The sequence below is a fragment of the Halichoerus grypus genome, chromosome 2, assembly GCF_964656455.1.
Source record: "Halichoerus grypus chromosome 2, mHalGry1.hap1.1, whole genome shotgun sequence".
Lineage (NCBI taxonomy): Eukaryota > Metazoa > Chordata > Mammalia > Carnivora > Phocidae > Halichoerus > Halichoerus grypus.
The window spans coordinates 188,190,126-188,215,565 of record NC_135713.1 but is presented as its reverse complement, the minus strand read 5'-3'; the positions used below and the strand labels follow the sequence as shown (position 1 = coordinate 188,215,565).

Below are 25,440 nucleotides of genomic sequence, written 5' to 3'. Positions count from 1 at the left end.
GGTAGTAACTGGTAAACCAACGTACTCACGATTTAGTGGAAAGAACCCTGGACTAGACCCGAAAGCTGCCTCAGTACACATTTACTGAGCATCTAGCAATGAATCAAGCCCTAAGCAGGGACTGGCAATAGAAAGATGATCAATGCAGATAACTGAACCTTTGCTTTCAAGGCCCACGTAATGCGTTGGAGATGACAAACGCAGTCCGATACAATGGATCGGGTATAGGGTACAATAAAGTTTACCAAAGAACCGTGGGAGTTCAGAGGAAGGACTATGGGGGGCGGGGGGGGGGGGGGAGTTCCAGGAGGTCACCACAGTGAGAATCTGAGCAGGATCCGGAAGGACAGATGAGCTTAAGCTGAAAGTGGGGATGAGCCAAGGCAGCGCTGGGCAGAGACCAGTGGCACCCCTCGCGCTGCAAAGGCGCACAACCTTGGCCGAGAGGATTTGCATCTCTGGGCCCCGGCTCAGAAACCTGGCAATTACACCACACGCGTGCTTGGAAAAACTGAAAAGGTCCGTGTTGCTTTTGGTCAAGGTTTAATGCCTGGCCGTTAAGGCCGGAAGCCCCGCGAGGCGCGCGTGGGAAGGGAAACTCCGCGAACCCAGCCGTCCTCGCCTCCACCCTCAGCTTGCTGAAGTATATACTCTTGCTCCGAGAGAAAGAGCAAGAAGAACCCGGAAAAACCACCACCACCACCACCCGCGGGCGCGGCGGGATCCTGGCTGGCGCGGCCGCGGTGGTTCCGGGCCTCTCTACGCGGAGACACCCCGCCGTCTCCCGGCCCCGCGTGTGGAAGCCGAGGCCAGCGCCTCCCGCCGCGCCACCTGCCGCCGCTCCGGCCCCGCGCGGAGGCCGATCGGGCCTCTCCCGCCGCCGGGCCCCTCCGCCCCCTTCGCCGTGACGAATCGGCGCCCGGCCTGGAGAGGGCCCACGATCGGGGGGGGTTTGAAGATCGTATGGGGCCTGAAAAAAATCCCTGACCGGACGAAGCATCATCGCGTCCTCACCTGGAGGTTTATTTTTTAAAAAGAGCCCGGTGAGGCCTGGCGAGCAATTAAGAAGAGTGTGGAAAGTGCGAGTGCGGACGCTCCGGACGCGAGGGGCGGGGCGTGCGCGGGACAAAGGGAAACGAGGCCGGAGCTGCGGGCGCTTTTTCTGCCCGCGGGTGAGTGCTTCCGACTGGGCCCGAGCGGGTCGGGAGGGTGGCGAGTGGCGGTGTCCCGGCCTGGCTGGACCTCGAGTTCCCGGGGGCTGCTGGGGTTCAGGCTGGGCCGTGGGCCCGGAGCTGGGGGCCGGTTGCGGCCTCCTTGAGGCCTAGCGGAGCGGGGTTCGGGAGGGAGTCCCCTCTGGGGCCCCTCCCCGGCGGCAAGATTTGCCCCTTCCACCAACCCCGCGAAATTGGTCAAGGCACCTATGCATTCCCCTCTTCAGTGGAGTTGTTAGTGAAGTGCCTTCTCCGCAACAACCTAAAGGAAACGACCTCAGGGGAAGCCCTTGGGGCAAGCCAAGCCCGTGGTGCATCCCCCCAGGAAGGTGGCTTCCCCTTGGTTCGGCAGCGACCGAGGACTCACGGTGTGGCTTCGAGTAGAGAGCGAAAGCTCTGAAACAGTTTGGCCTGGGTTTGAAACCCAGCTCTGGCACTTCCTGGCTGTGTGGCTTTAGACAAGTTACTTAAACTCGCCGAGGCTCCCATTTTTCATGTGTAAAGTAGGGTATCAGTACATATCTCGTAGGGTAGTTGTGACCATGAACCGAGATAAGTGATAAGCCTGCCCCCGTATAAAGTGTTCAACGAATACCTAGTATTTTATGCCAGGCTCCAGGGGTGGACCCAGTGGCAGACAAACGTACTAGCCCACTCTTAGAATTTATCGTAGCAGACGGGAGCAGTAATTTTAAAGTATTAACAATAAAGTGTGATGTACCAGGAAGCTTTGGCAATTATTATCAGGGCTCCCCACAGCGAGGCCTACTTGTTGACAGCCACCCCCCCTCCCCCCCCATATGTGAGCAGGAAGGAGATCTGCACCAGAGTGCATGGTTTCTGCCCCTTCCTTACGGAAAGGGAGAGACCCAGTTTGGGCCATTGAAAAAATATTTCTTCCCACACAGTCCTCTGATTCCTTATGCTCCAGGGAATTCCCTTAAAATGTAGAATAGAAGCAAAAGCATCATGCTTGTTTCACATAATGTTTGATGAAAGTACTCCAGTAGTCATAGAAGTTATTTGCTCTTTTTCTAAATTGTTTGTCTCTTTGTACGCATTGTGTGTGATGTATATTGATGTAAGAAACAAGCTGACGCCTTTTATGTTCTTGTTCCGAGCTGGTAATACTAAGACAAAATGTAAGAATTGAGCTAGGTGCTGGGACTACAATAATGAATGAGATGGCCTCTGTTCTACAGTTTAGCCATATTAACAGGTATAATACAATATAATGAACAATATTATAGATTTATGTGAATTGGATAGGAGTACAGAGGAGGAAGCAATTTGTTCTCCCCAAGTAATTTATCACGAAATCTCCATTGAGGAGATATATTTTGAAATGGGCTGTGAAGGGTTAATAAGTTTTTCAGGTAGATGCTCAAAAGTTATTCCCAGGAGATATAAAGCTGTTTACCACTATGAGAGAATGTAAAGCTCATTATCAACCAGTTACCTTTTGCACTGCCTCCAGAAATAAAATGCTGCCTTGTTTTAATAGAAGTTGTTATTGTAAGAGGAAGGTAGAGCTGCTGTTGATCAGTGAGCTGTTAGTATGTGGTAGGCGCCTTTGGGGTGGGCCCTGATAATACATCACATTCTATGCTCAGTCATTATATTTTTATCAGTTTGATTAAATGTTTACATGGCATTAGCAAAATGTTTTCCATGCAGGAGGTGGCAAGAAAAAACTTGAAAGTACACGTCTAATATTACTTTTAATATCCCCAGTAATTTGTTTTAGTTGGTTTAATTCTGATGAACCAAGTGACCTATAGGATTTAGTAAAATATGCAAAGGATATGATTACTAGAAGATAGTGTAATTTTACTAAGAAATACCAATTAAACTACCCTATTCTTTAGGAAAACATCTCTTATGCTTGCTGAGTTTTGATTCTCTTTTTTTTTTCTTTTTTTTTCTTTTTTTTATTTTAGTGTCTCAGATTCATTCTTAAGGAACTGAGAACTTAATCTTCCAAAATGTCAAGTAAGTTTCATTTTTTATATTTATCTATTAATAAGAGACTAATGCCCTAGCAAATGGGAATTCCAAAATACTCTCATTTTTTTTTCTTCAAAACAGGACCATTGGTAGTTTTGTTGCATAGTATTATATCTCAGTTGTTTACAAGAAGTTATTTATTTTCTTTCAAACAGAAAGACCATCTTATGCCCCACCTCCCACCCCAGCTCCTGCAACAGTAAGTTTTAATTTTCTTGTTAATGTAATAGCCAAGTCTGGCCTTGATACAAAAACCCAGATGTCTTCCAGTGACAGTCACTCAATCATCACAGCAACAGGATGAAAAATTCAGCCAAAAAACAGCACTTCCTACTAAATAAAATAACTCTTTGCATCTTACCTTGAACCACCCCCAACATTTAAAGAAACATATTGCTGAAATTCCAACCTCCTATGCTCAGTTCTTTTTTTTAATGGGAAATAAATGATAAGTTTAACACCTCTTTCTAGATAATCTCTATCCAGTCTTAAAAGTTGATATTGAGTGAATGCTCATTCTGGCATGTTATTATTTTTAAACCTAACCTTCAACTGGTTACACTTTTCTGTCCTTGTTTATATATAACTTTCATACTAAATCAAACAATAAAGCTTCCAGTTCTATAATAACACTCGTAAATTTTTATTTTTCAAGCTGTTTAAGTAAGGATTTCATTATCTGTGGGTCAGATCCTGCCTATTGAATATGTTTCCAAGTTTCTAAATAATACTTGTGAACCAGGTTTTCCACCCAGCAAGTTCTGGCCCAGCTTGGACAGCATGTAAAATAATCGTCCAATCCACAAAACAGATATAACAGGAACTGTTCAGGCCTTACTGAAACGGATTCCTTGTTGTTTTGTTGTTTTTTTGTCTTAAAAAAAAAAAACACTGTTAACATTGACCATAGCTTACAAAAGCAGTTCTTTAACAGCTGTTAGCCCTCCTTCCTGACCCCTTATCCCCGAAATTGCAGGCTAGCCTACTAATTAGGTCCTTGTGTAATTTTTTTCTCCACTAGATGACTGCTCTTACTTACTAACCCTCAGATGTATGTTTTAGTTCTGTTTATCAACAGTTGGTTTCTCCTTAGTAAGATACTTCTTAGAAGAGATACTGTATCTCATGTTCTCATTTCAATTTATGTAATATACAGTTTTCAAAGTTACTTCCCGTAGATCTTAAAGTCCTGTGTTTGGTTTGTTTTCTTTCTTAAATCAAAGAACATCTCTTACGACCATCTCCTTGGCACTCTGCTAGTGGTTATACAGGTGGAATTGAACAGTTGAGATTCCTGACCTCAGAGAGCTAACCATGTACTTCAGTTTTGGAAATGGTACAATTGTAATGTTTTAGTTTTGATTTTTTTTTTATTCCCTTAATTTTCTTACATTATTGCCTCATAATGCTGAACAGTGATGCTCATCCTTTATGCAACCTTTGAAGATGTCATTTTGACGTACATACTGCCTCTGACAGTGTATAATCTCTCGAAGACAGACTTGATTTTTGGGGATAATAAAAATAGCTCAAAAACCAAGTGTCCCCCTTATGACTTCTCAGATCTAGAGAGGGATTTTTTTTTTTTTTTTTGGCCTTTCTTTAATCCTATTTCTGTACTATTGTAATTTCACATTGACACATAAAATACAGAAGACTAGGGATTAGGACAGCCAACAGAATGGATATTAAATGAATTATCCTCCTTCCTTTTTTTTTTTTTTTCCATTACTTCTACCATCACCACCACCACCACCACCACCACCACCACCACCACCACCACCACCACCCAGATGTACCACTCCAAGTAATACACACTTCTCTTGTGCCTTTGATACTTCATCTGTGTTTTGCCTACTTAAATATGCCTAATTTGCGTCTTTTATAACTATACAGACTAGAATTGATCAATTCTCTTCTCCTAAAGAGTTTCAAATGTAATATCTGCTTGAATATCTTTCTTTTGGACACTAAGGATATGTGCAGCGGCATGTTTTAGAAAATTGTGTTTATAACAGCCACAGCTTGGTTGGGATGTGTTAAGTATATTTTACATTCTACAATTGAGGACTAATACTGTTAATTGCATGTTAAAATTAAATTAGTTGTTTTGATTGAGTTTCATTAGGTAAAATACCCTACTTTTGGTTTCTCTTTGCTACATCCTTTTTATGCATTATACCTTGATTCTCATGAACATTGGATGTCATTGTATTAACCCTGAGGGCACTGCTATATAAGAGCCCATTTGTGATTACATCAACACATAATTCACGAAACCCAAAAATTCCATTGCTGCAATGAGCAGTTGTGTTTTGAAAGGGTCAGAGCTATCAAGAAACTAGATGGAAAAAGAAAGTTCAAATCTGTCAACTAGAAAAGTAGTTCACATTAAAACTAAATGCAGAAAGTGTTCATGATTGACCTATGGACGATGGATCAAAGAAGAGATGGAAGAGAAAGCCTAAAAAAAAGAGTGACTGGGTTTAAAAGATCAGATAGCACCCCCAAATGAAATCCATGCATTTCTTACAAGTCTTTGTTTTGAAATCATGTATGTGACACCCATTGAATCCCACATATGTTCTTTTCTACTGACAACTCTGGCTTCCTGATTTGAGGATCTTTTCATTTCTCACATTATATAGAATGATTTAAAATTGTCTCTGAAAACGGTCCATTTCTTGTTTTTGTTTTTAATAGATAAATACATTGGCGGCATCTACATAACTGTCAAGTAAATCACGTTTTGTTTTGCATGTAAAGTGTTTCAGACTTCTAGTTTATCACATTTCAGGCCTTCCTATCTCAGACATCTATTGCTAAGTTGTTATATCATATTATTGACCATAAAGTAATCCAGAGTGTTTGAGACACTCAGTGCATTGCTTATTCTGAAAAAACAAGCACAGACACTCACACTGACAACAAACACGCCTGGCCCCCTGCAAAGAGAAAGAAAGGGAAGAAAGAAAAAAAAAAAAAAACAAACCACTTGCAGACTGGTTTCTCAATGAAAGAAAAAGAACAATTACAACACATCATTGCTTGTTTAAATTCAGGTTGCTTTTGCATGCCATATGCAGATCATTTTTCATTTCTGTGTTTTCCTCGTTTGAGCTCATTTCTCATTCGTGTTTTTGTCTCATTTGTTTCCATCAGCAAATGCCCAGCACACCAGGGTTTGTGGGATACAATCCATACAGTCATCTCGCCTACAACAACTACAGGCTGGGAGGGAACCCGGGCACCAACAGCCGGGTCACGGTAGGAGAATCAACTATTACAGCATCCGGCAAACAACTGGATTTGACCAGAAATGCCTCCAGAGTTAGGTCCTTTTGAATCATCAGCACAGCCATTTAAAAAAAAATTTTTTTAACCTGGCTTTTTGACTATTTTAAACATTCGTTGTACGATCTTACACTGGAAAAAAAAAAGAGTGAGATCTGGATATGTATGTAGAAGAAAAGAAGAATCCATTCTGTTTGGTGGTTGGTAGAGCTAAAGCCCTGGGCACTTACTGCTTATACTATATGTAGATAAACCTAGAATTTCTTATGGTTAAAATACCCTTTTTGAGATAAAGAGTATCTTTCATTTAAGGTAATTGGCATCAGGCTCAAGAACTCAGTTTCTTAATAAAAGCCCGGCTTACGGACCTGGGCTTTTTTCGGCTGGCCTACCAGTTTGAACTGCTACACATAATTATTTGTCTTTTGGATTTAATAGTTGACTTTCTGAGATTCATTTCTCTCCAGTTAAAAAGAAAAAAGGTTTAATGTAACTTCAAAGAATTGCAGAATGCAAGTTCAATGAAATTAATTTGACATGCCAAACTAGATACCTACAACTAAAAGTGCATTTATAATCTATAGACAAGGGGTATGATTTCTGAAACTGAGGATGTTTCATTTAAATGATCAACCTAAGATACCCAAAATTGGGTGATATACTTCAGATTTTATTTTAGAATCATCTTAAAGTGTATTCAAGGAAGCGTAAGTAGCAAAGAAATAAATGTAAAAATGATTTACCAGAAATAAATAAAAATAAATCCAAAAGCCAAATACCTAACATACATTGGAATGTGGCATTGGTGAGAATTTATACAACCCAGAATGGCTGTAAACTTTTTAATACTTGGTTTTTGTTTGCTATATTCATAAATAATTCATAAATAATTAATGTGACTTCAAAAGAGCCCTCTCACCCTGTAGTCAAGCTAGAGCAAAAAGCTTGTAACTATCAAACTATATGTCTATCTTGGTAAGCATACTGCTTAGCTTGATAGGTTTTGTTTGTCTAAATTTTTCATTGTTTCTGCATAATTTGTATTTCATAAGCATATCAAGTTTTATGTGCCATGCATATTTCATGGTATCTGAAAAGAATTTTGACAAAGTGTGTGTATGTATGCATTTCACAATGCATACAATTTTTATGTACATCGGTACGTGTTTTTCCCTGGCCTAAATGTGTTTCACAAGTATAATGGGTGGCAAGGTTATCCAATGATAAAGAATATTTTAATTTAAACAAGGAGCAGAATCAATTTTGGATCATTCATGTTAATGCAGAAAATTATTCATGAGGAGTGAACAAGAGAATGATTATATTTTAATAGCTCTATACAGTCAGCTCTTGATTATCTACATTAATGGAATGGAAATGGTGATAACTGTATTATTAGAATCATTTGTATTTCAGTTTGTATAAGCATTTTGTTCCTAACTTGGATGTATCTGTGGGAATTCTCTGTTAATAGAGAGAAATCATTCAATAGGAAAAGGAAAGGTCACCCACTGTCTCAGGGCCAGAGTCAATTATCTTTTTGTCCTCATTCTCTCCTGGGAATGTTCGAACCCAGCATTTGGAGTGGGCACTAGCTTCGGGGTAGATTAGTACAGGAGGGTTGTTGGGCATGGAAAATTTGGTGTTTTGGTTCTTTGTGGTGGTTTTCTTGGTATTATTGTCCTCTCAGCCCCAGATTGAGGTGTAATCAAACTGCTGTCTAGACTTAACCTGAAGGGGCCTAGAAACTGAAGGCTTTTAGCCTCTTAATCCCAGCTCCTTCAACTTTTAGGTCACTGAATTTGCTGTCTTAAGAAAATTAGTTATGCCCTAAAGTTTTACACAACTTTTTTTTATATATCTAACTTGAGCTTTGTTAGGACTTAATGGATATGATTTTGACCATTATAAAAGTGTTTTATTTTAAGATGACCCCAATGATGTGTTACCTTTTTTTTTCCTTTTGGCTCCTATTTCGTATTATGGTTTATAAATAGCCTTAAGTCAGTGATTTGAAAGAGTGGGTCTGTGACACCCTATCAAGTAGCTTCCAGTAGGCTCTATAGAACATCTGGTTTCCCTCATGACTCCAGTACACTTGAATAGTTTTGAGACTTTATACAGCGTGGCGAAATCTTTTGGAGTGCCTGCGATAGCTATGAGATGGAATTCATTCCTAGTCAGTCCTTTCCGATGGCGGTTAACATTTTCTTAAGTACAGGTGTGAAAAGAGTTTGAGACAAAACGTTAAAAATGGCTTATTTCTGTGCTGTAATGGAAATTCCATTCTAGAAGAAAACTCTACCAGAGAAAGCAGAAAATTAGAAGAAACAAGAACAGTATCTTTTGAGTGGCCAAAATAAATTTCACAAAATCATGATCTTTATTCATAGGTGATTCCCAGGAATTACTCTTGTATAAGCACAGTTTTAACTTAGCTAAGCATAGTTACTTACGTTCCCTCCAACTCATTGCCAGTTAGAAGCAGAAAATTATAAAGAGGGACAATTGCTGCTAGCGGTAGCTTTCCTGATAGAAACAAGGAAAGAAACTGCTAAGAAAGGGAACATTCCCTCCAAAGGCATAACCACTGGGCCATTTAGTAAAGGGACCAGCAGCTCTCATTCCTCAAGCCAGAGGAGTAGAGGAAGCAGGGGTTGTTTCTGATGGACTCTTATCAAAATAAGGTTAAATTGTTTTCAGTGCAAACAGCCTTTTTTTTTTTTTTTTTTTTTTGTAAGGAGTAATGTTTAAGACATTGTAGAAAGATGTCTGCTGAGATGGTAAATAAATTGGGGATGTTTAGTGATTATAAATCTTTAGTGTCCTGAAAACCAGCTAGAATTTAACTTTGTGGTTATTGTTTTGGGTTTTATTTTGTTTGTATTTATAAATTGACTAGTCAATGAAATATAGCCTCGTTTCATTCAAATAATGAAAATATAGCCTCAATATGTAGACAATTTGGGTACTTTCCTTTGGAAGAAAGAAGGAGGAATAAGCAAATCCATTAATGTTATCAAATGTGGTTCTTTGAAAAGTAGTCAGCATATATTACTATGATTTGTTTTTAAAGTGTTTTAATTCAGGGGCGCCTGGGTGGCTCAGTCGTTAAGCGTCTGCCTTCGGCTCAGGTCATGATCCCAGGGTCCTGGGATCGAGCCCCACATCAGGCTCCCTGCTCAACGGGAAGCCTGCTTCTCCCTCTCCCACTCCCCCTGCTTGTGTTCCTGTTCTCCCTGTCTCTCTTTCTGTCAGATAAATAAATAAAATCTTTAAAAATAAATAAATAAATAAAATAAAGTGTTTTAATTCAATATATTTAAACATAGACATTTTAGAGTTCTTTATCTCTTTAAAGAAAATTTGTTAGTGGTGATTGTAATTGACCAACTTCAATTATTGGCACAATTCCAACTTATTTGTAACCCACTTCATGGAATTCTGAAGGTTTGTGTTGCATATAAGTTGGAAATGCTTTCTAATAACTTTACATATGAAAAACCAGGCCTTTGTGTATCTTGCTGTGAACGATGATGTAAGCTTAACCCTCCTTGAAGGAGCTGCGGACCTTGAGACAGATCTTCTCTCATTGGCTGTTCATACCATTGCTGTTGACAGTGTCCCTTGTGGCTTGTCTCACTCCGTTGCCCAGTGCTGGCTAAAAAAAACAAAACAGGGTCTGTCTGCATGGGCACCAGCATGAGGTATGGTATGAATGTATGGGAGGAGTGGAAAGAAGAGCGGAAATACTGTTTCAAAGGTGATACGCTTTCTAACAATTTCATGTATGAAGAAGCAGTGTTACTGAAAGTACATAGGGATGGAGGAGGACCCTCGTCATAGGAGGAGGAAGCATTGTTTGAAAGCAGTGGAATGGGACAGACACACTAATCTCTGAGCCCTTGGATAAAAAATAAGGTTATAATTGGTGTCCCAACCCAGAAAGGAGGCGTTTGTCCAGGGTTTTATCACAGCAGCAACTGAAGGGCAAGGGAACAAAATATCTCTTAGTCTCCTTATAAGGATTTGCCAGTCCCTGTCTTTTGATAGAGTGAAGCCAGCACTTCTTCCCCCTAGCCTGGCAAGAAGAACCAATATCCATTGTCTCCTAGAAATTGGGGGGAAATAAATGTGACTCAGCCATGATTAATTTATTCTGGGTCCTTGATCAAATGTAGTCATATATGTTCAGATGAAACTAAGCTCAGAAGTAGGCGCTCATGGATTGGAGTTATCCGGGGTGCCCACTAGACACTATCTGGTATCTCTTATCTAGATATTAGCCGATAGAAAGAACCAGTCTCTCATCTTTTTCTTTGCCTTTTTTCCCTCTCTATCCCACTTTTTTTTTAACCTTTTTAAAAAATACTTTTAGTCTTCCCTCCTTTTGTTTTCATTTTTCTTTCTCCGCACAAAACCAGAAATTTTTAATCAATATAAGGCCTCAAAAATAATCTAACTGGGCCCTGTGTCTGCCATTTCTCTGTCCTTGGTAAACTTGTTCACTCCTACATTATTATTAGGACTAAGGACAAAAAAGGCATGACTTTAGTTTATACTTTTTGATCTCCTTTATAGAAAGCCGCTAGATACGGACCTAGAGCCTTAAGAAAAATAAAATCTCTAGTCCTGATAAAGGTAATAAGGATTTTTGTTTTCTGTTTTGAACCTAGAAGGTAGTTTTTGTAGGGATGTTGTTTATGTAGGGGCGCAGTGCGTTCCTGAAATAGTGCAAGTAGATACAAGGTCCCTCGCAGACAGTGTGAGAGTGGTAAGTGCTGAAGGAGCCCGAACTCGGGCAGATAATCAAGTGTTGACTGTATGTGTAATGGTAAATTAAGCACAATAAAAGGGGGCTAGGTTATGTCCTAAACGTGAGACATGTGATATGTAACCATATATTTTCGATGTATGGATTATTACATAATACTTTATTTGTTCTTACAGCCAGGTTGTCAAAGCAGTATCAAAAAACTGCTAAGTAAAATATTTTAAGATTATGTGCCTAAAGTCATTTTCTTTATTTTCTTTTGATGTGAACGTTTCTGAATTTGCAGTGATAGCTATTTTCAGTGGAGAAAATATAAGAATCTTGTATCCATGGACGAGTAGAAGAAAGGCGCATTAGAATTTTTTAAGGGACTCTCTTTTCATTTTGCTGGTGAACTACTTGCAATTGAATAATGAATGTATTTAACTCTTTTGTAGGCATCCTCTGGTATTACGATTCCAAAACCCCCAAAGCCACCAGATAAGCCGCTGATGCCCTACATGAGGTACAGCAGAAAGGTAGGTGCCAGGGGCCGGAGGGAGTAAGGACTGCTCTCTTGGCTGCTTGCTCTACGTCAGATTTCATAATGGCTTAGCCAGCACTTCTGTGCATAGTCAGAGCAAAGGATAAGGAATTGCGGTTTTTAAAGAACTCAGTTCTGATTTCAGAATTCTGGAACTAAAATCCAGCAAGAGGAACATGATTAAATAAATGGTTTAAATCCATAAGACAGTGATACATAGCCCTTTGGAGAAATTCAGTGACACGAGAAAAATGTGAAGTGAGAAAAGGCACATAGGACTACATGTATTAGTATCTTATTTTTTATAAAAACGATAGCAACAGTATGTTAGTCTGAAGAAAAAAAAAGGCCTAGAAGGCAGTGGTTATCTCTACACAGTAAGCTTATGGTAATTTTCATTTTCTTTACACTTCTTAAATTTTCCCTCGTGGTTTGGTTTAGTGATGAACCTATGTTCTCTTAAAGTAACAAATAGAGCCAGTATCTTTATTAATAGCAAGAGCATTTAGCTATTTTCACCACTATTTAGAAATTTTGGGTCACAATTACTATACATGTATTTGATGATATGGTCTGTTGTGTTATGCAGATTAACCACTTTCCTTCTAAATTCTCTGAACTTTTAGAGAGACAGAGACTGTGTTATTGGGTTAGCTCATCTTAACTGTCAACACTGATTGGAGATGTCTTGAGATCTGCCATGGATTAATCAGCAGAGGAAATGAGATTGGCCAGCTATTGATAATTGTTGCAGTGGGCTGATGAGAACATAGGGATTTGATACTATTCCTTCTGCTTTTGTTTATGTTTAAAAATGTGTATATTAAAAAGTATTTTTAAAGGTCTATATTTTTAGGCATCCATACTGAAATTTTCATGTTTCGTTTTTAAGGTCTGGGACCAAGTAAAAGCTTCCAACCCTGACCTAAAGTTGTGGGAGATTGGCAAGATTATTGGTGGCATGTGGCGAGATCTCACTGATGAAGAAAAACAAGAATATTTAAACGAATACGAAGCAGAAAAGGTAGAATGGGGACCACAGTGGGATGGAGACAATATAAAATGCATAAACATTTGCTTGTTTTTTATAAAAGAAACAAAAGATCTCATCAGCTGAGGCTGTACTGTCTCTGTGTGCTGGCTCAAGTCACTTAACTTCTCTACACTTCAGATTCCTTGTCTGTAGAAAGAAGATAATTATATGTTTTGATATTCAAAGGAGATAAAGGTATTTGTATAACCTGCAATATGTTAATTATAAAACTGAAAAACATTTGAATTTCAGATAGAGTACAATGAATCTATGAAGGCCTATCATAATTCCCCTGCATACCTTGCTTACATAAATGCAAAAAGTCGTGCAGAAGCTGCTTTAGAGGAAGAAAGTCGACAGAGACAGTCTCGCATGGAGAAAGGAGAACCGTACATGAGCATTCAGCCTGCTGAAGATCCAGACGGTAAAAAAAAAAAAAAAAAAAAAAAATGGGGTTTTGTTTAATGCGTTCTCTGAGAACTAAAGTACGATCAGTCTTTTAAGTTTATTTCCTATCCTAAATGGAAAACAAAACATATTTAAGTGCCATTTTAATATTTTGATTAATTATCTTAAGATCTGTATATGAATTTCCCATATAAAACGATATATCCTTGTTAGTGCAGAAGATAGCAAAAACTATTGTTTATGAGAATCTTTATACTCAGAATGCAGGAAAGGTTTTTGAGTCACAATCAGAATTTTGCCTCAACTACTTTTAAAATCTAAATGCCTTCTAGTTACATCCTGTTTTCCTATTGGTTCCTTAAACTTGCTGAATTAAAGGCTCTTAAGGGAGAAAGTTAATGAGTGGGTAGAAGCATTATGGAATTGTTTTCCAGTTAATTCAGAAATCCAACGTAGCTCATGATAACACATGAGGATGCACACATACACACTTTATACATACATACAAATAGGGGAGGTTCCTGATTGGCATCCACGACTAGTTTGCAGGTACGCAGATTACACGCCTGGTCTCTAGAGCCAGGCAGGGTCTGAAGTTGCAAGGAACCTCAGAGCTAGCCCCCTGCATCGGGGAGCATACTCCTCCATGAACCACGCCTGCTTTACAGGTAACATTTTCTCATGTGCTGCTGTGATGTGGAAAAGGCTAGAAGCTCTAGCTACAAGCAACAAAAACATCAAGAAAATAATTAAAGATCCCATTTCAGAGTAGGGGTAACAAAGAGGAGGCTTGTAAGAACTTTAATGGAGAGAGGAAGCAATAATGCCACCTAAAAACATGAATAAACATACATCCAAAAGGAGAGGCAAAAAAATGCTTTTAAAAAGAATGGACTGGGATATTGACAAATATTCTCATAAATATAGAATGGAATAATGTAAATAACAGAATAGAATATGGAATAGAAACCATACCAAGTGTTAAACAGAATCAGCAGTGCTAAGGACACGCTAGCAGACACAGACCAAAATTACTCAAATTGGATGATTAATGCAAGAAAAACATATAGAACTAACAAATAGAAGAAGATCCAATCTACAAATAATTGGAAGGATGAGGGATCAGTATAAACAAAGACTAGCAACATGGAAGCCACAAGTAGAAGCAATTAAAGTTTTCTTTAGGTGAAAGGTGACATTGTGAACATTGAGCAGGACTTTAGAGATTCACTCAGCAACAGTCTTCAAAAGAAGATCCTCTTCTCTGTTCCTCAGACTTCGGCCCATTACATCGTTTAAGTTTAAGATAGGAACTTAAAGCTGCTAGTAAGAAAGGACAGGTGAAAATGAAGATGCCAGGATAAGAGTGACTTCTGGACTTTATGCCCCAGAACTGAGTAGAAAGAGGAAAATTAGCGAGGTGGGGATGAGCATCAGTCCAAGAGAAGGGCAGCCCCCTGTGAGCGCAGTAGCTAGCTACCAGCTGCTATTCTAGAGAAGGCATATGCAGTTTCCACACAAGACAGTGAAGGGTTTTTTAAATGGCATTTTAGAGAATGAGGTAAAGAACTGGTGAATTAGAAAATAACTAGAAAATATAAGCCCACCCCCAAAAAGTCAGACAACTCTTAAGTGTAAGGGAAGACAAGCCCAGATTGCCAAGACTTGATTTCCCCTACCAGTGATCAACACTGGAGCCATATAAATGAAAGAAGAAAGCAAAAAACAAAAAAGTATATATAGTTTAGATAGAGGTAACATGAATATACCATGTATAATCTCAAGTGTGAATATGAAAAACTTCCTTAAAGAAATAGGAAGGTCGCAGAATTTTTTTTTAATGGTATCCTATATTCCAGTAATTTTAATTTCAGAAGTGTATGTCCTAAAGAAATTACTTGAAAGGAGACAAAAAATAATTTGCACAACAGTTTGTAGCTGTGGTGTTTTTGATGATGAGCATTTTGGGAACTACTTAATTACCAAATAATAAGGGAGGTGCTAAACCGGGACATAGCAGTACAATTTGGGCCTCTGGCAAAGTTTCCTAAAGTGTGGTCCCTCCACGTCTGGTGGGACACTAAGATGATTAGGTGGTTCGGAGAGGAACTTTTATTTTTATTTTTTTAAGATTTTTTATTTATTTGAGAGAGAGAGCGAGAGACAACACCAATGGGGGGGGAGGAGCAGAGGGAGAGGGAGAAGCAGACCCCCCCACTGAGCAAGGAGCCCAATGTGGGAATTGATCCCAGGACCCCGGGATCTTGACCCGAGCCGAAGGCAGATGCTTAACCAACTGAGCCACCCAGTTCCTGAGCCACTCAGGAACTTTTATTTTAATGTGTATTGCTTAAGGGGAAGCTTTTTTTTTTTTTTAAGTGAGTTAATTTAAGTAACTATATTAAATAAATGATAGTATGGATTGTTAGCAGGTCCGAAACTGTGGAGGTAATAGAGCAAAGGTGGAGATTAAGGAAACACTGTTGCATAGCTATTCAAAAAAAATATTTAAACCAGATCCATGCTATATGTGTATGAACTTGAGTGAATGAAAACAACATAATATCTTTACACACTGACAACTATGTACGTGTATAGATTGACAAAAATTAAAAGTAAAATTTGGTATACATTCTTTTCCTATAAAACTAGCTTAGGGCTTTAATGGTTTTTTTTAATCAAATAAAATGTATATGGTGGTCTGGGACACAGTATTGCTAGAGATGATGTTTTCTCTGTAGTCGGCATTTTCATTACTTTGGTATTAAAGTAATACAGTGACAAAGACACTGCCCAATTCCTATGTTGTCATCAGGTATAAATGCCTTAAATTACTACCAAGAGAGTGAACCGTCCAGCAGCATTGCAGTCTTGCTGTAACATGCAGCTTTCCCGTTGATGGATTTCCAGACCAGAAGACACATGGTTTTATCTCATTTGTGTTTCAGCCAAGTCCGTCTCAGACATATATCATCACTTAAAGATTTCATGAGAATAACCACTACCCTCGCCAATGAACACATTATGTCCTCCCCGTGGTTTTTATCAAGCAACTGCCCCAGTGCTCCCATGATGCCCTTAAGACCCTCTTGGGTTTGTTTTTGTTTTAAAGATTTTATTTATTTATTTATTAGAGAGAGAGAGCATGGGGGGGGGGACAGAGGGAGAAGCAGACTCCTCGCTGGAAAGGGCCCCCTTGTTAGACCAGTGAGGGCCACGGCTCCTTGGTGTTTAGGTGTTAATATTGTTAGTCTCTCCTGTTTATGGTTACTGGTGACTTCATTTCCAGACATCTTGTTTATTCCAGATTATGATGATGGCTTCTCAATGAAGCATACAGCCACCGCCCGTTTCCAGAGAAACCACCGCCTCATCAGTGAAATCCTTAGTGAGAGTGTGGTGCCAGACGTCCGTTCAGTTGTCACAACAGCTAGAATGCAGGTCCTCAAACGACAGGTCCAGTCCTTAATGGTTCATCAGGTAAAGTCACAAAGCATTTGTTATAATAAATTAGGCCTATGTCACGGAGCCCCAGTGGCATGATTCTCTACCATGCATCAGTGTTCAAGCTAAATATTTCTGTGTTCAGTCTAACCTGTTCCTGATTCAGGGAAGAGGCTTGAAGAAGTGGAGGTTTCCCAGAGATTTAATAAGTTTGTCATTAAAACTGTAATACAGATTCTTGTGATGTAAAGTTTGTGCATTAAGAATTTTAAGACCTCTTCTCAACCTTTACTGCTTAACTAAATATTTTTTTCTGAAGAAATTGCTCAGGCCTGAAACAGTATTCTTTAACATACAGTTGTTAATTGTAGTTACTCCTCTATGCTGCATTTTATGTTTTTAAAATCTTAGCTAGACACATTGTGCAATAAATGATTTAATTTAAATATTCAGAACCTTTGTCATGCTGTGAGAAAGCATGGACCATTAAAAAATGAGACATACTTTCTGTTTGACATTTGCTTTCAAGAAAATAATTCGGTAATACTAAAGCCTGATCATATGTCTTTCAGCGAAAACTAGAAGCTGAACTTCTTCAAATAGAGGAGCGACACCAGGAAAAGAAGAGGAAATTCCTGGAAAGCACAGATTCATTTAACAATGAACTTAAAAGGGTATCAATTTAATGTGTTCACTGTACTTTTTATCACCATGACTGTTACTTTTTTCTCATTCCTTTCTCCAAAATAGTGTTTTTATTGAATGTTGTTCACTTTGAAACAGGGTGAACTTTGCTCTAATGGTAAGGTCTTTGCTTTATGAAATTATTTCCATTTTCTGGCAAAATTTCAATAGGTTTAAGATATCATATAGTGGGGCGCCTGGGTGGCTGAGTCATTAAGCGTCTGCCTTCGGCTCGGGTCATGATCCCAGGGTCCTGGGATCGGGCCCCGCATCAGGCTCCCTGCTCAGCGGGAAGCCTGCTTCTCCCTCTCCCACTCCCCCTGCTTGCGTTCCCTCTCTCGCTGTCTCTCTGTCAAATAAATAAATTGAATCTTAAAAAAAAAAAAAAAAAAAAGATACCCGGTAGTCTCCACACATGTACTAGGCCTGTAGACCCTAGAATCCCCGGGTGTTTTAAACTCATGCAGTCATGAGTTGTTTCCATTTTTTTTAGATTTATTCATTAAATGTAGCTTATAGTATACACTTTGTATTAAAACAAGTAAATCTTGTGTTTGGTAGCTTGAAATAGGCCCTGGAAGCCTTCTGTATAAACCCAGTGCTTTCAGCATCGCCTCACCACCCATTCCGCAGCGCTTGCTGTTACGGGGCTACCAGAGCAACTGGCTTTTCCCGTAGACACAAGAGTTTCAGAGAAGACCTAGAACCACGTTGTTTTTTCCCTCCCACATATATGTATATAGTTCATAGCCAAGAAAACCCACTTTTGAAATAATTTCTCTGGTTCAGAGATCATAGGAAAAGAACGTTACTAAGAGAGTCTCCTTCCTTTCTGACTACTAGTTGTGCGGTTTGAAAGTCGAAGTGGACATGGAAAAAATTGCCGCTGAAATTGCACAGGCAGAGGAACAGGCTCGAAAACGGCAGGAGGAAAGAGAGAAAGAAGCAGCAGAGCAAGCTGAACGCAGTCAGAGCAGCATGGTTCCTGAGGAAGAGCAAGCTGCTAGTAAGAGCGAGGAGAAGAAGGATGACGAGAGCATCCCGATGGAGACAGGTAACCTGCCCATTGACCACAAAGTCAGTGTCAGGGGCGAGTCTCTGTGTGATCTGCACATTTCCTCCCAAATCCTAACCTCTGTAGTAGATGCACATAACATGTTGATGTCCCTACAAAACAGCAGTGGGGCATTGGTCCTTAGTGTGGCTATTTGAGGTCTTGGTTATTGTCCAGATTGAGTCATGTCATTTTCCAGGTTAGGCATAGAAAGTATAGTGCTAGGAATGGTAGAGGATACTGGCCGTGGAGTCAGGCACATCTGGCTCTAATACTCTTTCTCACCACTTGCTAGCATGTGACTGGATAAATTATTTAATCTGTTTCCTCACTTGTAGGTACTCTAGTACCGGCCTCTGAGAGTGAGTTCCGGAGGACAAATAAGGAAATGTACATAAAATCACTCAGTATTGGTTTTGACGTGGTATTGGCACTAAGTGTTTTGACCTTTATTGCTAAAACGTAGTATGTGGTTGTTGCTTTTAGGATCACGCATCTTTGGTGTCCTAGGACAGGGTTGGGCAAGTAAAACCTGCAGGCCAAATCCTGTCCTGCCACCTGTTTTCGTAAATAAAGTTTTGTTGGAACACAGCCTTACCTGTGTGTTTACGTATGATCTGTGGCGGCTCCGGGGCTCCCACAGTGTAGTTGAGTCATTGCAGAGACGCCTGGCCCACAAAACCCAGAATATTTACTATCTAGTCTTTACGGAAAAGGTTTGTTGACCCCATCCAAGAGAAGTTCTTACTTCCAAGCATACTGATTTTCCTGATTAAAAGCATTCCTCAAGGCACAGAGTAACATGTAAAACTTTCATAAAATACCGATTAAATTGATTACTTGAAATTTTGAGATCACCTCACCTTCTGGCACTATTTTGACCCTGCCCAGTGCCCTGTGTAAACAGGAGTAAGTTAAAAGTGTTATAGGAAATACAGCCAAAGGCTCCCTGGACCATCACTGCAGGAAGGGGGAGGGACAGTAGTCGTACTTGGCATTCAACTGACTTGTGATTTGACATCAGGAAAACATTTAATGGAATATAGATCGCTTTACCAGATGTTACTACAAAATTTAATTCAGCAGATTAGCATTTCACATAGTCAGATTTTAAGTTTCGTTATCTGACCCTTTTTCTGTTTTGTGTGAACATATTTTTTATCTTAAATTTGGAGCATAAGTACATTTTTGTGGTTAAAGCAGGAGCTTGAGAATTAGGGTATGGAGTATGATTCTTTGCTCATTTTGCAACTAGACAGAACACTCTGTCCTTTGCCACTGTTCTCTCATTTATGAGTAGAGCATGCCTATGGGTCTTTACCCAGATTTTATCCTTTTAGCTGAAGGAAAAAACAAAATTGAGACTATTAGAGCAAAAACCTCATGCTCTTAATTTCTTACAGAAAACAACCCAGCATGACATTTAACAAAGTACCTAAAATATCACCCTTATATCATTTCCATACCTGCTTTCTCACTAATTAAATCCAAAGCACAGAACAGCATTGTCCAGTAGAAATAAAATGCAGGTCACTGTGTAATTGTAAATTTTCTAACATTTTTTAAGTAAAGCAGAACAAATGAATTAGTATTAGTAACATATTTATTTATTTAACCCAGTATATCTTAAACAATATCTCAACATGTAATCAGCATTTTTAAGTATTAATTTTTTACATTTTTTTCATACTAAGTCTTCCAAATCTGGTGTGTGTTTTATACCTGTTAGCACATCTAAATTTAGAAGCTGAATATTCATCAGAAATACTTGATCTGTATTTAGCTTTTGTAAATTTACAGCTAAGAAGTAGATCTTCAGACCAATTCATGAATTGTTTCCAAGGTGCTAACATTTCCTCAGTCACGCTGGCTCGTCCCGGTGCTTAATGTCACACGCGGCGCGTGGGCTCTGGTGAGGGACAGCATAGCTCGAGACAGTCCGCGTAATTAGAAGAATCAACTTGTGTCTTGGAACTGACAGTGACACGTGTGTGATTACAGAGGAGACACACCTTGAAGAAGCAACGGAAAGCCAACAGAATGGTGAAGAAGGCACATCTACTCCTGAGGACAAGGAGAGCGGGCAGGAGGGGGTGGACAGTATGGCTGAGGAGGGGACCAGTGACAGTAACACCGGCTCAGAGAGCAACAGTGCCACAGTGGAGGAGCCACCCGCAGACCCCGCGCCGGAAGACGAGAAGAAAGAATAAATGTTGCCTTGTTTTATGTGTTCTAAATACTTTTTTAAATGAAAAAAAAAAAAAAGATGTTTTTTGAGTTTTAATGGTGTTATGTGGTTTGTGTATTAATATTTTTCTTGTCCATATCGCACCACCAAAGGCTTTTGGACCATTTAGCATCACAAGCCAAATGGCACAGTCCCCTTTCTTAAGCCTTTGTGAAGATGGTTCTTTTCTTTGGGTCTTATTTCTAGCCCTCAACTCCTGAAAGCCTCAGAATTTAAATTAATCGAGAAAACGCCCACCTCTGTTAGAGAGTTAGCCTTTGATGCTGCACAAATCTACTCTTCCAAATGCCTTCCTACAGCTCACTGGGATGCTTACCAAAGCCATAGCTTTAAACCTCCCAGTCCCCATCAACAGCTTCCCGAAAGTCCCCTTTCCTGTATACTTCCACAAAGAGTAGTTTCTTGAAAACGTAATCATGTATGAGTATATATTTGTTCATTTACCCTTTTTTATTTTTAATCAGTGTCGGATACCAAGAGGTGTGTTAAGGATTGACTACAACTAAGCTTGGATCGTATTGATCCAGAAATAGTCTCCCTTGTTCGAGTAGTTACCAGCTTATGAAGTAGTCATTAAAATGAACATGGCACATACACGTTATGTATACTCCTTTTTGTTATAATTCATATTGGGTGTGTTCTGATAAATTCATCCTTACTGTACAGAAAAAGAAAATTACTTTTTTACCAAGTTTTCCAAAGACAGAATAGGTCACAAAGCTTAAGGAATTGAATATTCTTGCAGTGGACTAGACAACTTCAAAATGATGAGCCCGTTCCAGGAGGAAAACAGCTGGGAATTCAGTTCGTCCATGTGAAATTGTTCTACAATAATCAAAACTCAAAACCTCAAGGCTCAGGATCCCATAGATCAGAGCCTACCTTTTTGATAAACTCTTAGTAAAATCTTGGAGACTAGAAGCAAGATAGTTTGTGACACATATGCTTCCCAAAAACTAGAATAGATTTTTATTGAATAGTGGGATATCTGATGGTATATGTTTCTTAAAGGTCCAAATGTAATAAATAAGTGGAAAAAATGTCTCTGTGTTTTTATCACTATTTTTATGCGAAGCAAGTGTATCCTTTTGTTACTGTGATGCAGTGACAGCAGGGAGCGGGCCCCCACAGCCACTACAAACTTGCGTCCTCAGGGCCCTTGGCTCACCCAACAACGTCTGTAAACTACAGCATTCAGTTCATTTGTACAAGAGGTTTGTGCAAATCAGTTTCCTCATAGTCACGTCACATGTAAAGGTTGGCCTTTGACTCCAAAAGTAAAAGGAAATATGTTTCTACATTTAAATTACCTTTGAAAAAGTGGGTAAGTAAATAAACGTAAGTCCTCCGCTTACACGCAGAAAACCTCACACGGGCATGACTTAATTTACAGCGACTTTTTTATGATTCACTGCTGTTGAACTTGAGCTGACAGCATACGGTGACTATGGCCGACTGCCCTTGTCCGGCCCCCAGAGAATGAGAGGAGGAAAGGAAGCTTGAGACTGGGTGGAAACAGCCCTCCATCTCTGTTTTTCTAAACAGCACATGGGATCTTTCTCCTGTTTGTGAATTGAAGAACTAACCGTTCAAATAGATCAGTTTCTAGGTGTCGGACGCTGTAGGGCTAAGAACTTTCACCAGCTGCCCAACAAATTGGATAGTTTCGTTGATGCATTCCCTCTGCCAAAATGGGGCGGAGAAGTGGTTAAATACAAGTGTGGAAAAAGTACAGAGCAAACCGGGTCGCTTACCACGGTATTGAAGCCCCTAAGATGACGGAAGTGGCGCCTTTGCCAGTTTGGAGAGGGCGCTGGAAAACAAGCACGTCTCTACTGAGCCTGCCCACAGCTCGCTAGGGCGATTGGCTGGAGAATGAATTTAATCCGATGTGATTTGACCGCTTTTAACCGCAGGGCGGGGAAGATTGAATTAAAATTCCCCCGTGTCAGAGTGATCTGTTGCAGAAATCACCAATGTTGGAGATGTTTCTTAGTTTCTTTGAGAATGTGGGATATGATTGAGGTCTTTGATTTTTTTTTTTCTTTCCATATCCCCGTAGGCATTGGGCAAGTCACTTAAACTCGGAGCCTGTTTCAACTGTAAAATAGATGGAACTGCTTGGTCTCAGTGCCCTTACTGCTCCAAAAACCGTGATTTTTAGTGCATTTATTTTGAGTATGAATGCATAGAATTTAAGGGCTTATATTTTCATGAATTTTTAACAAAAAAACGGGGAGGAATCCCCCACAGTCCCCTGGTTTTCTCACAAAGAGTTTCAAATTTCCTATCTTTCCCTGTCTGTCAACAAGCATGAATTTTTATTTTTTTTTTTTTTTAAGATTTTATTTATTTATTTGAGAGAGAGTGAGAGAGAGAGCACAAGAGAGGGGAGGGTCAGAGGGAGAAGCAGACTCCCTGCCGAGCAGGTAGCCCGATGCGGGACTCGATCCCGGGACTCCAGGATCATGACCTGAGCCGAAGGCAGTCGCTTAACCGACTGAGCCACCCAGGCGCCCAACAAGCATGAATTTTTAAAAGGCTCTGCTGTAGTACATGAATATTATTCTGAAAAACAGAACTTGGAGGGAAAGTTAGGAGCTTTTAACATGGAATGAATGTCCTATGGAAAAGATAAAACACTCAGTTCAGTATATTTGAAAAGAGAATCTGACATTTAACTAAGTCACTCTACATTTTTTAGTTTTGGTCCTTCACATTTAGATACCAGTTTGGGGTTTCAGACGGTTGGTGCTGACAGTGTGAAACTCACTGCTTGCAGTTAAATTGAAGCTTTGGTTTCTCATGTGAACAGGCAAGGAAGCTGGGATTATGCTTTGTTAAATCCTCATTTCATGAATAGATCTCTACCCCCAAGCACTACCACGCACGGGCTCCCCACCTGGTTTCAGCGTGCGCAGGAGTCTTACCTTGTTTCTCACCGCTGGACAAACCTTGCTGGAACAATTGGCTTCTTAATGGTTTGCACATTAGAGGGCTTAAGGTCTTTGCAAATGAAAAATCTGCTGTGCAATAACAAGTCAAAAGGAACTCGGGAGCCTTTTTAGAAGAAATCATGCTGAATTATAATTTGGCTTACTGTGATAATGTTTCTTTGATCAGTATGCGAAGGCAAATTCTGAGTTTAGTAGAAAACGATATCCAAATGTACTGGAAATTATAAAACTGTTCATAAATATCTTTAGTATTAGGTTGAACTATATGAAATTGCCAGTGTACGTTTTTGTCTACAAAATGACAAGTTCACCTGGTTCAACCTAATAATTCTGCATTTGAGAGTCCAAGTGTAAGCTCTTAATAGCAGTTTTCTGAGTGTAAAGTGATGGAACTTTTGATTTACCGGACTGATCTACATACCTCTCTAATAATTACAGCATATTGTTAAACAAAACCCTGATTAAAATGCAAATCCCAAACTATCAAGTATTTAACCACCTGATTTTGAAAATACATTGCAGGAAATTGTTAAACCAGCGGGCTTATGTTCACATGTTTTCTCATTTAGCACCAAAAAGGTTCTTATAATTTTTTTGCATGATTTTTTATTTTTTTATTTTATTTTTTTAAGATATTATTTGTTCAACAGAGAGAAAGTACAAGCAGGGGAAGCAGCAGGCCGAGGGAGAGGGAGAAGCAGGCTCTCCGCTGAGCAGGGAGCCCAATGTGGGACTGGATCCCAGGACCCCGGGATCATGACCTGAGCCGAAGGCAGACGCTTAAGGGTCTGAGCCACCCAGGTGCCCCTGCATAATTTTTTTAATCAAAAAAGTGTTGTGTGGGGAAGGGAAATTCCCAAATGATTTAATTGCTTTTTCCATAAAACTGAGACAATTGAAGATAATGGTTTCTTATGATAAGCCATTTGAAAGGAAAGAAAGGCTACCTCAGATTCCTTGACACTCAAGAGTGGCAAAGACCTTAGGTCCCATCCGGTCCTTGGATAGAGAGCATCCCCTTCCCCATGTCCCCTAGGGTTATCACGCACTGCGAACATAAACACCTCTAGTCTTGGGGAGCCCATCCTCTCTGAAGACAGCTCATTCCTTGTTTAGTTGAAGTATTTCTCATTGAGCTAAAATCTGCCTTCCTATCAACCCCCTAGTCCTGCTTCTACACCTTGAAATCAAATAAAATAAATGTAATCCTCTCCCAAATGAAAGACCTTCAAACATCTAAAAATCTAAAATAAGAAGGGTTGTTCTTTGATGACCTTAAGGTCCTGTCCAGCACAAAATGTTTATAACTATAGTATAGATGCAAACTCCATAAAGTGAGTGTTGATTAATAGTTTCATATGGAGCAAAATGGGGAGCAAGTGGGTTCAATTCACTAACACAGTACTTCTCAAAACTCAGTCATTTGCATGCACTGCCACGATTTCTACCATTTCTGGGTACCACCTGTACTATTATTACTACTTAACAGCTTTCTCTAAATCAACTTACTTATTCCACTTGAATCATTCATTTTAAAAGGAAACTTGATATCAGCATAAATGTGAAACAGTGGTCTTTTGTCATAAAAAGAAAATACTCTTTTTTTAAGGAAGATTTTATTTATTTATTTGAGATAGAGAGAGCATGGCGGGGGGCGGGGGAGGCGGGCAGAGGGAGAGGGAAAAGCAGGCTCTGCACTGAGCAGGGAGCCTGACTCGGGGCTCCATCCCAGGACCCTGGGATCATGACCTGAGCTGAAGGCAGATGCTTAACCCGCTGAGCCACCCAGGTGCCCCAAAAAGA

At 39.8% G+C, this 25,440-nt stretch overlaps 1 protein-coding gene across 5 annotated transcripts; it reads left to right on the top strand.

The window, feature by feature from the left end:
* Window positions 1–885: 885 nt before the first annotated feature.
* Window positions 886–20,716, top strand: SMARCE1 (SWI/SNF related BAF chromatin remodeling complex subunit E1). 5 transcript variants are annotated; one of them, XM_036081463.2, is made up of 11 exons: window positions 886–1,172; window positions 3,152–3,203; window positions 3,374–3,417; window positions 6,381–6,485; window positions 11,724–11,804; window positions 12,702–12,833; window positions 13,095–13,266; window positions 16,558–16,730; window positions 17,267–17,368; window positions 18,222–18,432; window positions 20,434–20,716. In XM_036081463.2, the coding sequence occupies exons 2-11, from the start codon at window positions 3,197–3,199 to the stop codon at window positions 20,640–20,642; spliced, it is 1,236 nt and encodes a 411-aa protein (XP_035937356.1). In that variant the 5' UTR covers window positions 886–1,172; window positions 3,152–3,196; the 3' UTR covers window positions 20,643–20,716. The 5 variants fall into 5 exon arrangements, with proteins under 5 accessions (XP_035937356.1, XP_035937359.1, XP_035937360.1 ...); XM_078065709.1 differs by lacking the exon at window positions 886–1,172 and adding an exon at window positions 2,320–2,430; XM_036081466.2 differs by lacking the exon at window positions 6,381–6,485 and having other exon boundaries at window positions 889–1,172.
* Window positions 20,717–25,440: the final 4,724 nt, after the last annotated feature.

What these genes read in the sequence shown, in the direction of transcription:
- SMARCE1 (XM_036081463.2), top strand. An exon ending in CCACCCCAGCTCCTGCAACA is followed by an intron (nt 3,418 to 6,380) that starts GTAAGTTTTAAT and finishes TGTTTCCATCAG; the next exon opens with CAAATGCCCAGCACACCAGG. An exon ending in TTAACAATGAACTTAAAAGG is followed by an intron (nt 17,369 to 18,221) that starts GTATCAATTTAA and finishes TCTGACTACTAG; the next exon opens with TTGTGCGGTTTGAAAGTCGA.